The sequence below is a fragment of the Primulina tabacum genome, chromosome 10 (assembly GCF_025594145.1).
Source record: "Primulina tabacum isolate GXHZ01 chromosome 10, ASM2559414v2, whole genome shotgun sequence".
In the NCBI taxonomy this organism is placed as follows: Eukaryota; Viridiplantae; Streptophyta; class Magnoliopsida; order Lamiales; family Gesneriaceae; genus Primulina; species Primulina tabacum.
Window position 1 is genome coordinate 778017 of NC_134559.1, and position 13153 is coordinate 791169.

The 13153-nt window shown below is 36.2% G+C and overlaps 1 protein-coding gene across 1 annotated transcript; it reads right to left on the reverse strand.

Moving 5' to 3' along the window:
- Positions 1–3006: 3006 nt before the first annotated feature.
- On the reverse strand, positions 3007–3804 carry LOC142505954 (uncharacterized). The gene has a single exon (XM_075619096.1). The coding sequence runs from the start codon at positions 3802–3804 to the stop codon at positions 3007–3009; it is 798 nt and encodes a 265-aa protein (XP_075475211.1).
- Between the last annotated feature and the right edge of the window lie 9349 nt (positions 3805–13153).

Sequence of the window (13153 nt, forward strand, 5' to 3'; positions counted from 1 at the left end):
ATCTTCATATTAACTGATTTGATCCCTTCGAAGTCGATCCTTTCTCATAATTGATCCCACACTTCAGCCTACCAAGTTCTCTACTTAACTTTCCCATTGACTTGTTGAGTTCTTCCTTAGTTGTAGATTTATAACCCACGTCCTAAATGTTGTGGCATTTAAGTTTACCTCCACTTTATTCCATATGGAAGTTTCTCTCTCCGAACCCGGCTTGTCATGTACTCTTGATTGCACCACTCCTAAAAACCCACTAGACAGCCCCAGAACGGAGAAAAACGCAGGTAGGATAGAATGAAGTTTGAATGAATGATTAAGACTCGATGAATGGAAACGGGAAAGTACCTTGCCCACTAAAGGATTAGTGTTTTCAAGAATAGAAGGCTCTTTGTTGGTCAGAATTTCTTCCTCTTGTGAAAACATCCCCTGAATGTCCACTTCATCTGCATCGTTATTTGCCAAAGACTCCGACTGACAATCTATGTGGCTACCAGACTCTGTAGAGTCAAATCCATCGTCCAATAGGTCGTCATCTGATTCACCAACATGTAGTTCTTCATTGTCATCCAGATCAAATTCCCCTGTCTTGCTTAAATCCTCCCTGTTCAGTTCATCAGCCTTCAACCTTCCTATGTCTTCGGTAAGTTCCATATCCTCTTTAGTAGCTTTGTTAGTGCTTCTGCAGTAACTATGTCCGTAAGTATGCAGTAAAGTTTTTGGTCCAATATCACCCTAACCAAACCCGAACGTCCACCGTACCCACACACAACCTTACTGAGTCTAAAACCCCTCAAAGAGTGGTGTACTCTCCTAACTCGATGATGTACAACCCTCTTCTGAACCGCACATCCCACTGAATGATTGAATTACCTTGACTAACAATGACAGAATAGAAATGGTTAATCGGTTTATTAATGGACGATGAGAGAAGAAAAAGATGAGGAAAACACTCTTGGAAAGACAACTCACCCACCCACCTATCCACCAAAAATTGAATGAGATTACCCTCTTTAGCACCATGCCAATCAAGTGATGACAAGTCGAATGAGATCGAGAAATAAACTTCCAAGGACTTTTGAAGGTCGAGTTCCTTGCCAACCTTACATCCCACCCATTAACTTGAATTCCATAAATGCTTCCCAAAACTTTTTTCCTCGGAGAATCTTTTACTACCGCGCTTCTCCACCACCATTTCCCTACCAGAGCCAAATTCCTCAGACGAATACTACCCAATCCCAAACCTCCCATATCTTTCTGTTTGCTCACTTGTTCCCAATTAACATGGCAATGCATCTCCCCATAGGCTCCGTCCCACAGAAAATTCCTCATCCATTTTTCCATTTGCTTCGCCACTCGGTTCGATACCTTAAAGAGAGGCATAAAGTAAGTTGGCAGGGCGATTAACACGGATTTAATCAATGTTAATTGACCGCCTCTTGAAAGAATGCCTTTTTCCAACTTGCCAGTCTATGCGACATTTTTGAAACCACTGGTGCCCAAAATTCCATTTTCGTTGGGTTCCCTCCCAGTGGTGCCCCGAGGTATTTAATCGGACACTGATCTTTCTTGCACCCAATTGTTACCACCAACCCGTCAACCTCGTCGTCCGAGTAGTTCAGTCCCAACACAACACTTTTCTCAAAATTGATTTTCAGTCCCGATTTATGACAGAACAATTTAAGCAGTTCGACCACACCATCATATGTCTCTCAGATTGGACGAGGAACAGAGTGTCATCCGCAAATTGCATACGTGAAATTTCTATTTTATCTCTCCCGACCACAAGTCCTCTCACAACGTTTACTGTCTTAGCCTTATCTACCAATCTCCCCAAGCCATCAATCACTAAATTAAACAGAAAATGGGATAAGAGGTCTCCTTGTCTGAGGCCTCTTTCCCCTTTGAACTTCCCCCTTGGTCTTCCATTGATGAATATCCAAAATGAGACGTTGGAGACGCATCACCTAATCCATTTCCACCACCTATCCCCAAACCTCTTCTTTTGAAGCACAAAATCTAAAAATCTCCCATCCACATTGTCATATGCCTTTTCCAAATCAATTTTCAGTATCCATCTTTTTTCCTTTTTCCTTCTATACTCCTCTACAACTTCGTTGGCTATGAGACAACAATATGTTATATGTCTTCCTTTAATGAAAGCGCACTGATTTTCCGCTATTGTTTTGCTCATTACCTTCTTCAATCTGTTCGTCAACATTTTTGCCAAAATTTTATACAAGCTCGTAATTAGACTGATTGGTCTAAAGTCTTTAACCTTCGTTGCATCTTGTTTCTTTGGGATAAGGCAAATGTAAGTTTCATTCGTAATTCCATTAACAATTCCGTCCTCAAAGAAATCAGCGAACACTTTCATAAGATCAGCTTTAATCGTATCCCAATTCTTTTGATAGAAAGCCAAAGTAAATCCATCCGGCCCCGCAGCTTTGGAACCATCACATTCAAGCACCGCTCCTCTGATCTCCTCCTCCGAGAAGGGCTGTTCCAACTGCTCGGCCTCGATCGTATCTATTGGCATCCACTCCAACCCTTCAAAACCCAATCCATCCCCTTCGATTTTTTATATAGTTGTTTATAGAAACCGATGATTGTATTCTCAATCTCTACTTCTTCTGAGATCATTGTCTCATCCTTCAACTCTATCTTATCTATCATAGCTCTGTTTCTTCGGTTTTTCAATAAGGAGTGGAAAAACTTAGTTTTGGTCCCCATCTTTCAGCCATTTAACTTTCGCTTTTTGACTCTCCATCTAGAGCCTTCGAATGGACAGAGTTTCCATCTCACATCTTGCCTCTCTTCGCTCCTCATGTAGGTTATCGGACCAATTTCCCCCGCCTCTCTCGCATCCATCTGTGTAATTTTATTTCGCAGCTCTGTAATTCTGACATTCACATCTCCAAAGACCTCTTTATTCCATTTGGAGACCTCTTTTTTGATTTCTTTGAGTTTATTCATGAACTTGTATCCTTCTCACCCCTGAGTGTATCCTTCTCACCCCTGAGTGTTCCCAGTGTTCCACCACGCTGCGACTGACTGTTTAAACTTATTGTGCATCAACCTAACATTCTCGAATATGAACGGAGTTGGACCCCATTTCAAATTCGTAGTGTCCAATACAATCGGGTAATGATTCGAAGTAATTCTAGGCAGCACTGTCTGTCTGAACGAGGGGAAAATGTCCTTCCAACCCCCTGAGATAAGGAACCTGTCTAATCTGCAACATATCGGGTTGGCCCTGAAGTTTGACCAAGTGAACTTTGCATTTAGTAAAGGAGGGTCGTGTAGACCCATTTCCTCGATCAGATTATCAAAGCAGTACATACTTGTGGTATAAGAGGTGCTATTCATCTTTTCACTCAAGTTTCTAATCACGTTAAACTCTCCTCCGACGCACCACTTGTCCCCACAAATGGAGCACAAACCTGCTAGTTCATCCCAAAATAAATCTCTATCCCTTGGATTGCATGGGCCGTAAACAGATGTGAACCACCAATTAGTCTCATCTTTCCACCGGATTTCTATACACACCGAAAAATTCCCAATCAGATTGACACTAACCAAGACCACTCTTGGATCCCACATCACTAGAATACCTCCTGATCTTACTTCCGCTACCCAATCCACGAATCTTGATTTCCATAAACTTGCAACGAAGCGACGATCCACTGCAATGTTCTTAGTCTCTAGAACCACCACAATGTCCGGGTTTTCCTTGCGTATAACCGTACGCACTAATTCCTTCCTTCTCGCCGACCCTCCCTCCCTAATATTCCAAGAGCAAATCTTCATATTAACCGATTGGATCCCTTCGAAGTCGATCCTTTCTCATAATTGATCCTACACTTCAGCCTACCAAGTTCTCGACTTAACTTTCCCGTTGACTTGTTGAGTTCTTCCTTAGTTGTAGATTTATAACCCACGTCCTAAATGTTCTTTGTGGCATTTAAATTTACCTCGACTTCATTCCCTATGGAAGTTTCTGTCTCGGAACCCGGCTTGTCATGTACTCTTGATTGCACCCCTCCTAAAAACCCACTAGAGAGCCCCAGAACGGAGAAAGACGAAGGTAGGATAGAATGAAGTTTGAATGAATGATTAAGACTCGATGAATGGAAACGGGAAAGTACCTTGCCCACTAAAGGATTAGTGTTTTCAAGAATAGAAGGCTTTTTGTTGGGCAGAATTTCTTCCTCTTGTGAAAACATCCCCCGAATGTCCACTTCATCTGCATCGTTATTTGCCAAAGACTCCGACTGACAATCTATGTGGCTACCAGACTCTGTAGAGTCAAATCCATCGTCCAATAAGTCGTCATCTGATTCATCAAGATGTAGTTCTTCATTGTCATCCAGATCAAATTCTCATGTCGTGCTTAAATCCTCCCTGTTCAGTTCATCAGCCTTCAACCTTCCTCTGTCTTCAGTAAGTTCCGTATTATCTTTAGTAGCTTTGTTAGTTCTTCTGCAGTAACTATGTCCGTAAGTATGCTATAAAGTATTTGGTCCAATATCACCCTTTCATTGGTCCATGTCCTCAGTTTCTTTGTTGGATAAAGAATGGATGGGAGATCTTCGGAACTCGGCGATTTCTTTTGGTGAAATTCTTTGTGATATGTTTTCCACCTTTTTTTCTCATCGGTTGGACTACCAGCAAGCTCTTTTCCCGTGCCCTTTCTTCTTCTTTGTATATAGACGTAGTACCCTGCACGTCTTCGCTCCTTACCTTGTGACAGTCTGTGGACTCCCCCCATTATCTTCAATGTTCCTGCAAATATTTGAGTTTCCCCACCCTGCCACAGTCCGCTTGCCATTAACCACTACTTGGGCGTAAGTTTGTTTTTTGTAAATCTCGTAAGCCTTTAGATCGAAGGATTCAACGCTAATTGTAAGTTCCTTATTTTCCCAGTTTAAGAGTATCATCATCTTATTATGGGTAAATCCATATTTTGTTCCTTTGACCTTTATCTTGGCTGCCCTTAATTCACGGAAAAGCATCGTATCGTCGCTTACCTCCACCAAACCCCCGCATTGAACCCCGATCCCTTTGAAGTTATCATGCGACCATAAGTTCCATGGTAACCCAAATATCATAATCCAGCTGTTGCAACACTTGTGAACTGTATCCGCTGAGTTGATATTTGGCCTCCATTCCTCAAAATCTAAAGCCATTCCACAGTCGAAAAATCCTCTTTTCAAGTTAAGATAATAAGAAAATTCCTTCGGGTATGCAGGCCACCAAACTGCTTTGTTAGCTTGAAAGGGATGTAATTCGATCCTCCTCTTGACGTCTTTGCCTAATACCATTTCAATCTGCTCCCATGATACGTTAACCCTTCCTTTAGTGACAATAAGGGCTTCATTCCAGTTTATTTCTACTCTTTTCCTGCCACTGGTCTCCGTGATCTTCTTCAATCCTCGACGGTAGGCCCATTCTTCATTCTTATCTGGCTGTTGAGTGCGTGTAATTCTGATTGGGGCTTTTCCATGATCAAAAGGAGTTTGGTCCAGCCTCAAAGCTTCCCTGACAATTACTTAATGAGGATGTCTGATATCCTTATCCACCCTTGAGACTTTAAACCGCTTGGCACAATGATAATTTGACTTTCCCATCATATTAAATCTTGAAATCTCTAGGAATCGGCCTCTCTTGTTTACAAATCGTTGTACGATGATTATCGCATTTCTGCCCCTATACCAGTAAAAATCCATGCATGAAAGGGGATTGTGAATGAAATTCCTGAGTTTTGAGCTGAACCAACAACTCTTGTCTCGATCTAAGTCCAGTAAATAACTCGCATTCCTTGTTCTTTCAGACCACCTAATCGAAGAGCCTCCGTTAACCATCTTTAGTGAAAACATCTTAAACTCAATCTTAGCCACTTCCTCTCTATCCATTGGCTTAATGGCATGTGACATTTGCCCACTGGACCTGGCTTGCAAGTCGATACTATGGCTTGAAAGAAGACACATACCCAGAAGCGAAAAGTTGCGAGGAGTTAATGCGACTATCGAACAGGAATCGCCGAAGACTCTAGGTAAAAGTATTGCTGAAGATGATAGCTAACGAGTAGTGTTAATGGTAAATAGCTCCAAAGAACCAACCCAGACGCGGAAAAAAAAGGATAACGAGTAGAAAAGAAAGCGCTTAGGTGTGCGCGGAATAATGAACAAAAGGTAACCTAGTTATCGGCGACCGGTGAACGGCGCCGGACCCGAAAGGCTGAAGCAAACAAAGTTGTTAAATAATGTGATGCAGTTAGGGAGCTTAAGGAGATCGAAGACGAGGAAAACGGACGGTAGATAGCATTTTTGAAAAATTCTCTCACTGAGGCTCTCAAATTAAACATATTACATTAAACTCACAAATTATGAAAGTCACACCAAGCAATGAAAAAAATTGCTAGATGTTGATAAGTTTTAAAACAAAGAAAAATAAATTTCTAATACAACATAAAAATCTAAAGTTTTCTTTATTTATAGATGTTGACAAGTTTCCAATAAAGTTTAATTAGAGTTTCATGATTTTTCTAGCATCATAATTTTATTAAAAAAATTCGATTACTATAATTTTAAGCAGGGTAGAATTTCAAAATTACGAGGCATGAAATGAAAAAATAATGTTTAATTTTTTTTAAATCAAAAAAGTTAATTTCCAGCTTAACTTGAAAATTTAAAATCACAAGAGTGCAAGTTATTAATACCAATAAACTAAGAATTGAAATGTAAGAATTAAAATCATAGAGGTTGATGATATCAATTGGGAATTACAGTAAACTGACATCATGTGTGTCACATCAAGTAAGAGAAATTATGTTCACGTATTTTTTGTGTAATACACGTATACGATAAGCAATGAAAGAAGCTGCTAGATGTTGATAAGTTCTAAAACACACAAAAAATTTCTAACACTTTTCAATAAAGTTTAATTTCAATAAAGTTTAATTAGAATTTTATTATTTTTCTAGCATAATAATTTTATTAAGATACAGAAGTTCATCCGGAAAGAAATAAAGATAGGGAATTTTAAAACACATAAAGAAATTTCTAACACTTCTGAAAACTTTCAAGATAAAGAAGTTCATCAGGAAAATCAAAATTGAAAGTGTTGAGAAATAAATGAAAAGTTTTTTAAAAAAAAGTTCAATAGAATAGTTATGATTTCCAAAAAATAAATCACAAAAAGTTCCCAGCATAGTTATGATTTTCAATAAAAATAAATCACATAAAGGTTCGGAGCATTCTTTTTCCGAGAACTTCCCAAAAAATAAATGACATAAAAATACATTTTCCATTTCCATATGATAGCAACAATAACGACATTATTTTATCACAAAACGCAAAGATTAGACATAGCATATACACTTCTAAACCAAATCTGTGACGCATAAATTAAAAATCATCAAGGATTAAAAACAGCTAGTCAAACCACTTCTTCGACGATAAATAAAATAATCATCCAGGATTAAAAACAGCCAGTCAAACCACTTCTTCGACGATAAATAAACACACATTTTCAGCAATGGGTGACAAACTACACCATAGCCAGATTAATAGAAACTACAAACGAATCCAAGATAAATACAAAAACAGCGATAAAGACCCAATTTTCTACTTCTTGAAAAAAATCGACCCAATGATACAACGGGAGCACTGAAAGTAGTCCGCAAAAAACTTACCTGTACCCATGATGCAGTGAAAACTCCTTGATCCAGCAGATTACTCGAAATACAATATTGATAGAAAAGAAAGATTGTGCGAAAAAAAAAACTGATTCTTGGAACCGGAAACCCGTGAAATATTGGAGAATGGAAAGAAAACAGATCATGTATTGCACCAAAATTAAAAGTTGAAGACTCGGTCCCTAAGTTTTGCATCTGCGAACATTGAAGTTCGATAGAAGAGAAGAAATCTCCAAGAATTTGGGTTTGGGGGAGCGGGATATAAAGAAAATCAGCCGTGAAAGAGAAGAAATCTCCAAGAATTTGGGTTTGGGGGAGCGGGATATAAAGAAAATCAGCCGTGCATTTGGGTTTTGAAGGAAAACGTGGGTTTCCGTTTGTTTGCTTGGGATTTGGAAATAGGCGCCTGTGGCCGATGAGAGATTATATATGGAAACAAAATATCTCAATTTTGGCAAGTTTTTATATTTTATTTTAATTACTCATTAAATTTTATAATCTGAACCTTTTTTAAACAAAACTAAAATAAAATATTATATGGATTTGGAATATATTTGGTAAATCGTCCAACTAAAAAGTCATTTTACATTTATCTATACTAAATTGTTTTAAATTTCAATTATTTTTTATTTTTTAAAATTTTTTTATTGATTAACTATTTCATAAATATTATATTTATTTAAAAAGTATAATATAATAAAGAACATACTCTTCCTATTAAAATATTATAATACATAATAAAATAATTATGTTTTTCTTTACCCATTTTATATCATTATCGATATTCATTAATAGAACTACTACTCAATAAATAAATCATATACATAGTTTTAATATGTTGATATATCTCTTGGAGTTCGGATGTATTGTCGTAGGAGATCTAAGCAACACTAATCACCAATTACTTTTCTAACTATGGTGTTGATTTGTTAATAATTGGGAAGTTGTTAAACATGAAATTTGTAAATCATTTTTTTGAAAAAAAATCTCCTAAAAAAACCATTTGTACATGGTGAATCGAAGAATTGACATGATGACACGTGAATTTGACTTATTTTTACCAATTTGTGTGTGTTAAGATCAAAAGATTAACATCAGGCCAAAAATATAATTAGCAGTCAAAGCACAATTTTATTTTCTTATATTCGTGGTAGAGCATAATACACCTACTTGGTTGCTAATGGGTCGAGTTGTTAGGCACATGAGTCCAGAGAGGTGCATGTCTATCTGTTGACGATGTACATTATCTTTATAGATCAGTCTTATCATTTTCCTACCACCGGACATTCCCCTGCATAGGTAGTATTATCTGTTAAGATCACACAGCCAAGCAAATCAAGCGGCGCAACGTCAGCAGCTTGAACCAATAGAATTCTCTAAGAAGTCACACATCTCAATACTTCTCTCAGTCATGTACGATTAATCCAACAATGTAATTTTGATAGCCAAAAAAATTACACTTGGTTTAGATATTTCTGATAAATTTCACGATTTTTTGACTTGCACTTTCGTTTAAACACAAAAATATGTATATTTTATTAAATTTTTATCAATCTATCTTATTAAATATTTATCAATCTATTTTACATGTGTATGTGATTTATTTATTGAGTTGTAATTTTATTAATATTTAACTATAATATTATATATTAATAGAGAGAAAATATCATTTATTATAAATTTATTAAAATTAAAAAATATATATGTTATATAATTATAGTATTTTTATGCCAAGAAGATTATGCTTATTTATTAAAATATAAATTTAATTTGTTAAATTTTAAATAAATAAAATAATCTTGAAAAATAAATGTGTTTCTAGTTGAATTTAATAATAATAATAATAATAATAATAATAGCTAGACTTAAAACTAACTTAGATTAAAGAAATTCCCTAAAATGTCCTACAATTATCTATAATGAAATTTGACCATATCTTGATTCAATTTTAAAAACTAACTATTGGAACTTTTCAAGTTCGTAATCTTGATTTTGATGCTAACAAAACTTGTTATTTTGTGTTACTAATAATCTACCTTAGTGTGCAGAATCTAGGATCAGTCACGAGCTGTTTACATCGCAAACTGAAGACTCAACTGATCGCACAAACTGAATCAGTCTAACTGTTACGTCAATTGAGCAGTCCAGCTGATTGTCCAGTTGATAGGTGGTTCAGCATGAGAACCTCATAAGCCTGGCCAGCCGAAGGAGTGTTCAACTGATGAAGAAATCCAGCCTGATCAGTTCAACTGAACGAGATTGAAATCAATTCAACTGATGAGTCAACTGATTTCACCAGCCCAACCGAAGATCAGTTCAGCTGACTAGTTCGAAGCATCAGTCAGAATCTTTTAGTTATAGATCAAGACAAACTCTTTCTAGTGGATTCCAGCTATACACAAAGGAACAAAGTAATTGTCCAGTCAAATGACAATAATGGACTGTTGCATCAGAACATTAAAGACAAACGTTTCAGAAGGGCAGTCGAAAAGTCGAGACACAAAATCCAACAAACGAATTCAAAATGCAACGGATACAATAAATGAGTCTAACTGTACGATTTAACTTCGCGTCTATAAATGGAAGACGAAGATCAGTGAAGAAACATAGAGCTACAATGCAAATACCAGAGAGAGTGTAGTAAAAGAAAGGGCGCGCTTATTTGCTCATCAGCTTTCAAGAAGCAATCAGCCCAGAGGGATACAAAAGACATATCAGCTTAGTTTAGAAGCTTATCTCCCTCAGTGCGTGAGAACATCCTTGTTCAGTTCTCACACATGCACACTCTCAACACCACTCAAATACAGTCTTTCACAAGACGTTAAACTTGTGTATGTGGTCTTTGACACATAGACGTTAAAGAAGTGTTGGCTGGAAGGTGCTGCCTTCAGTCGTAGCTAGGAGTTCAGTTTAGGCAGTAGTGTAAGTCCTAACTGAGTGGGTTTATACAAGTAGTTGTCTAAATCAAAGTCTTTTAGTGGATCATACCCGTTGAGGTAGAAGGGGTGACGTAGGAGCAGTTGAAGTCTCCGAACATCCATAAACACATCTTGTGTATTTAATTGATTAACTGATGTTTTCAAACTGTTTGGATCAGTTAGAGTATTCGTCAGTTCAGTTGTCACAATAACTGAACTGATGAATGCAAAATGAATAAAAAAACTAATCTACCATTTTCAGTTATCCAATTTACATGAGTTAAAATGTTTTCTAATATAACAATCTTCTTCGCGAATGATTACTTTGAGTTTCTTTCGCTTGGTTTAAACCAAACTCGATTTAATTCATCGATGTTAACATTCTTAAAATACGAGCTATTGCAGCTTATTCGATAATATAGTGTTCGAAATGTCTTCAAAGGCATTAGCACACTCTTTCCTTCACTAACCCTTAACTATGTTAACTTTCAAACATATTACTTGGATCATTTTTACGATCACACACAAACACATTAAGTAGGAGGGATTATTTTAAAATTATAATATGATGAACAAGATACTCTTGGTATTAAAATATTAGAATATATAATATATTGGCGTGCGATAATTATCTCAGCTCGGTAGAGTAATTGAAACGTTGCACTTGTGTTGCTGTATAGTTTAAAAGATTTGAGTTGTATCATTACCATCATATATATTTTGTTAAAGCTACGAGCGCTTGGTCCTACAATTGGTATTAGAACAAAGATCACAGGTACAATTCTCATTGATTGCAAGGAATGTAATTATTGAGAAGAAAATTGTTGAGGTGCCATGATTTTCCCTATTCGGTAGACCAATTGAAAAGTGACGCTTGTGCTGCTGTATAATTTAAAAAATTAGAATTACATCATTATCATCGTCTATAACTTTTGTTAAAACGACAAGTTTTCGATCATACGTATTAAAATAATTCTACTTTTTCTTATCAATATTGTAGTATTGTTGTTATATATATATAACTATATAAAACCAATACCCGAAAAATAAATCATATATATAACTAAAATAAGTTTAATATATTGATAAAAAAGCAATAAAATAAACATTTATCGTTTGTTATAATATTTTCATTACTCTTAATTTTTTGTGATTGACAAAATAAACAACATCAATCCATTTCAGGATCTAGCCGCTTACTTTATTGTAAAACAGGTTTTTCAAACCGCTGGATTATTTCAAATCTTTCAGGAGTTCAAGACGCTCTATTGAAGAAATCCAACCGCTATATTTTATTAAACTCCGACTGCTAGAAATTATATGATAAAATTGATTGGTCCTAAAATTAAATGAAGTACAAAGGATCAAACAGTTGTATTCCAATAATATTACAAACGGAAAATCTCAGGCATTTCAAGGATGATATTGCAAGTTAAGTCGTTCAGACTAATGTTGCAAATGAAAAGATTATATGGTATCTTATCAACTCCCGAAATGACAGAAACTTCACTCTATTCAGATATGGTGCGTCGGCTTTATCAAAGCATGAAATTAAAGTCGATAGGGCATTTATGGGCGTTTAATTATAAAAACGGTGTATATGCACATATTATGGGAAAACAATGTAGATGATCCTTAAAAAAACAATTTCACAGTTGAGCATTCTAATATTTAGCAGTGCATTTCAAAGAGAAGACTACTGAAAACTATTTGAAACCGTTGAAACTTTCAAGAAATCAAGAGCTTGCGTATTTCCAAGATTTTTTAGCACACTGAAGAGTTCTCATTTAAGACTGTTCAACCAAAGCACACACTTATAAGAATATATTTGATCTTCACAGATCAATTTGTGCTACCTCAAACAAGTCAAGTTGTTACAAAGGTGATCGTTGGGCAATTGTTATTTGTTGTGCTGTCTAGTGAACCAATGATTCTTAAACATTTAAGTCTTGTAAAGTAATCGAGATCTTATAAGATGTTTTATTTGAAGCGAGATGTTATAAGACGTTATAAAACCAAAATTTTTCAGTGGAAACCTTTCTAAGTGAAAGAAGGGGTGACATAGGAGTTTTACTCCGAACATCCATAAAATTTTATGTGTTCTTTATAGGGATGTAAATGAACAAACCGTTTGCGAGTTATTCGAATCTCGGCTCGATAAAAAGGTCGTTTGAGTTTGTTTGTTAATCTTATCAAACCAAGCCCAAACTCGATTTTGAGCTCGAAAATTTAATCAAACCAAGCTCAAGCCTAAGGATATTCGGCTCGTGAGCTCACAAACATGTTTGATGATAGGCTCGCGAGCTCGAGCTCGAGCTCGAGCTCGGCTTGTTTAGGTGGCTCGTACACGAGCTCGAGTTCGGCTCTTTTAGGTGGCTACTGGCTCGCAAACAAGATTTTGGAATGTTCAATAATATATCGATTAAAGTTTTTTTAGCTCTTATTTGTGTCGTTTTGGTTATTTATGAATGAATTTACATTTTTATGTCTGATTTAAAATTAGTTTATAGATATATTTAATTTTTAACAAGCTTAATTCAAA

Bases quoted from the DNA above. Each gene is read 5' to 3' on its own strand.
- LOC142505954 (XM_075619096.1), bottom strand. From the start codon at position 3,804: ATGAAGATTTGCTCTTGGAATATTAGGGAGGGAGGGTCGGCGAGAAGG.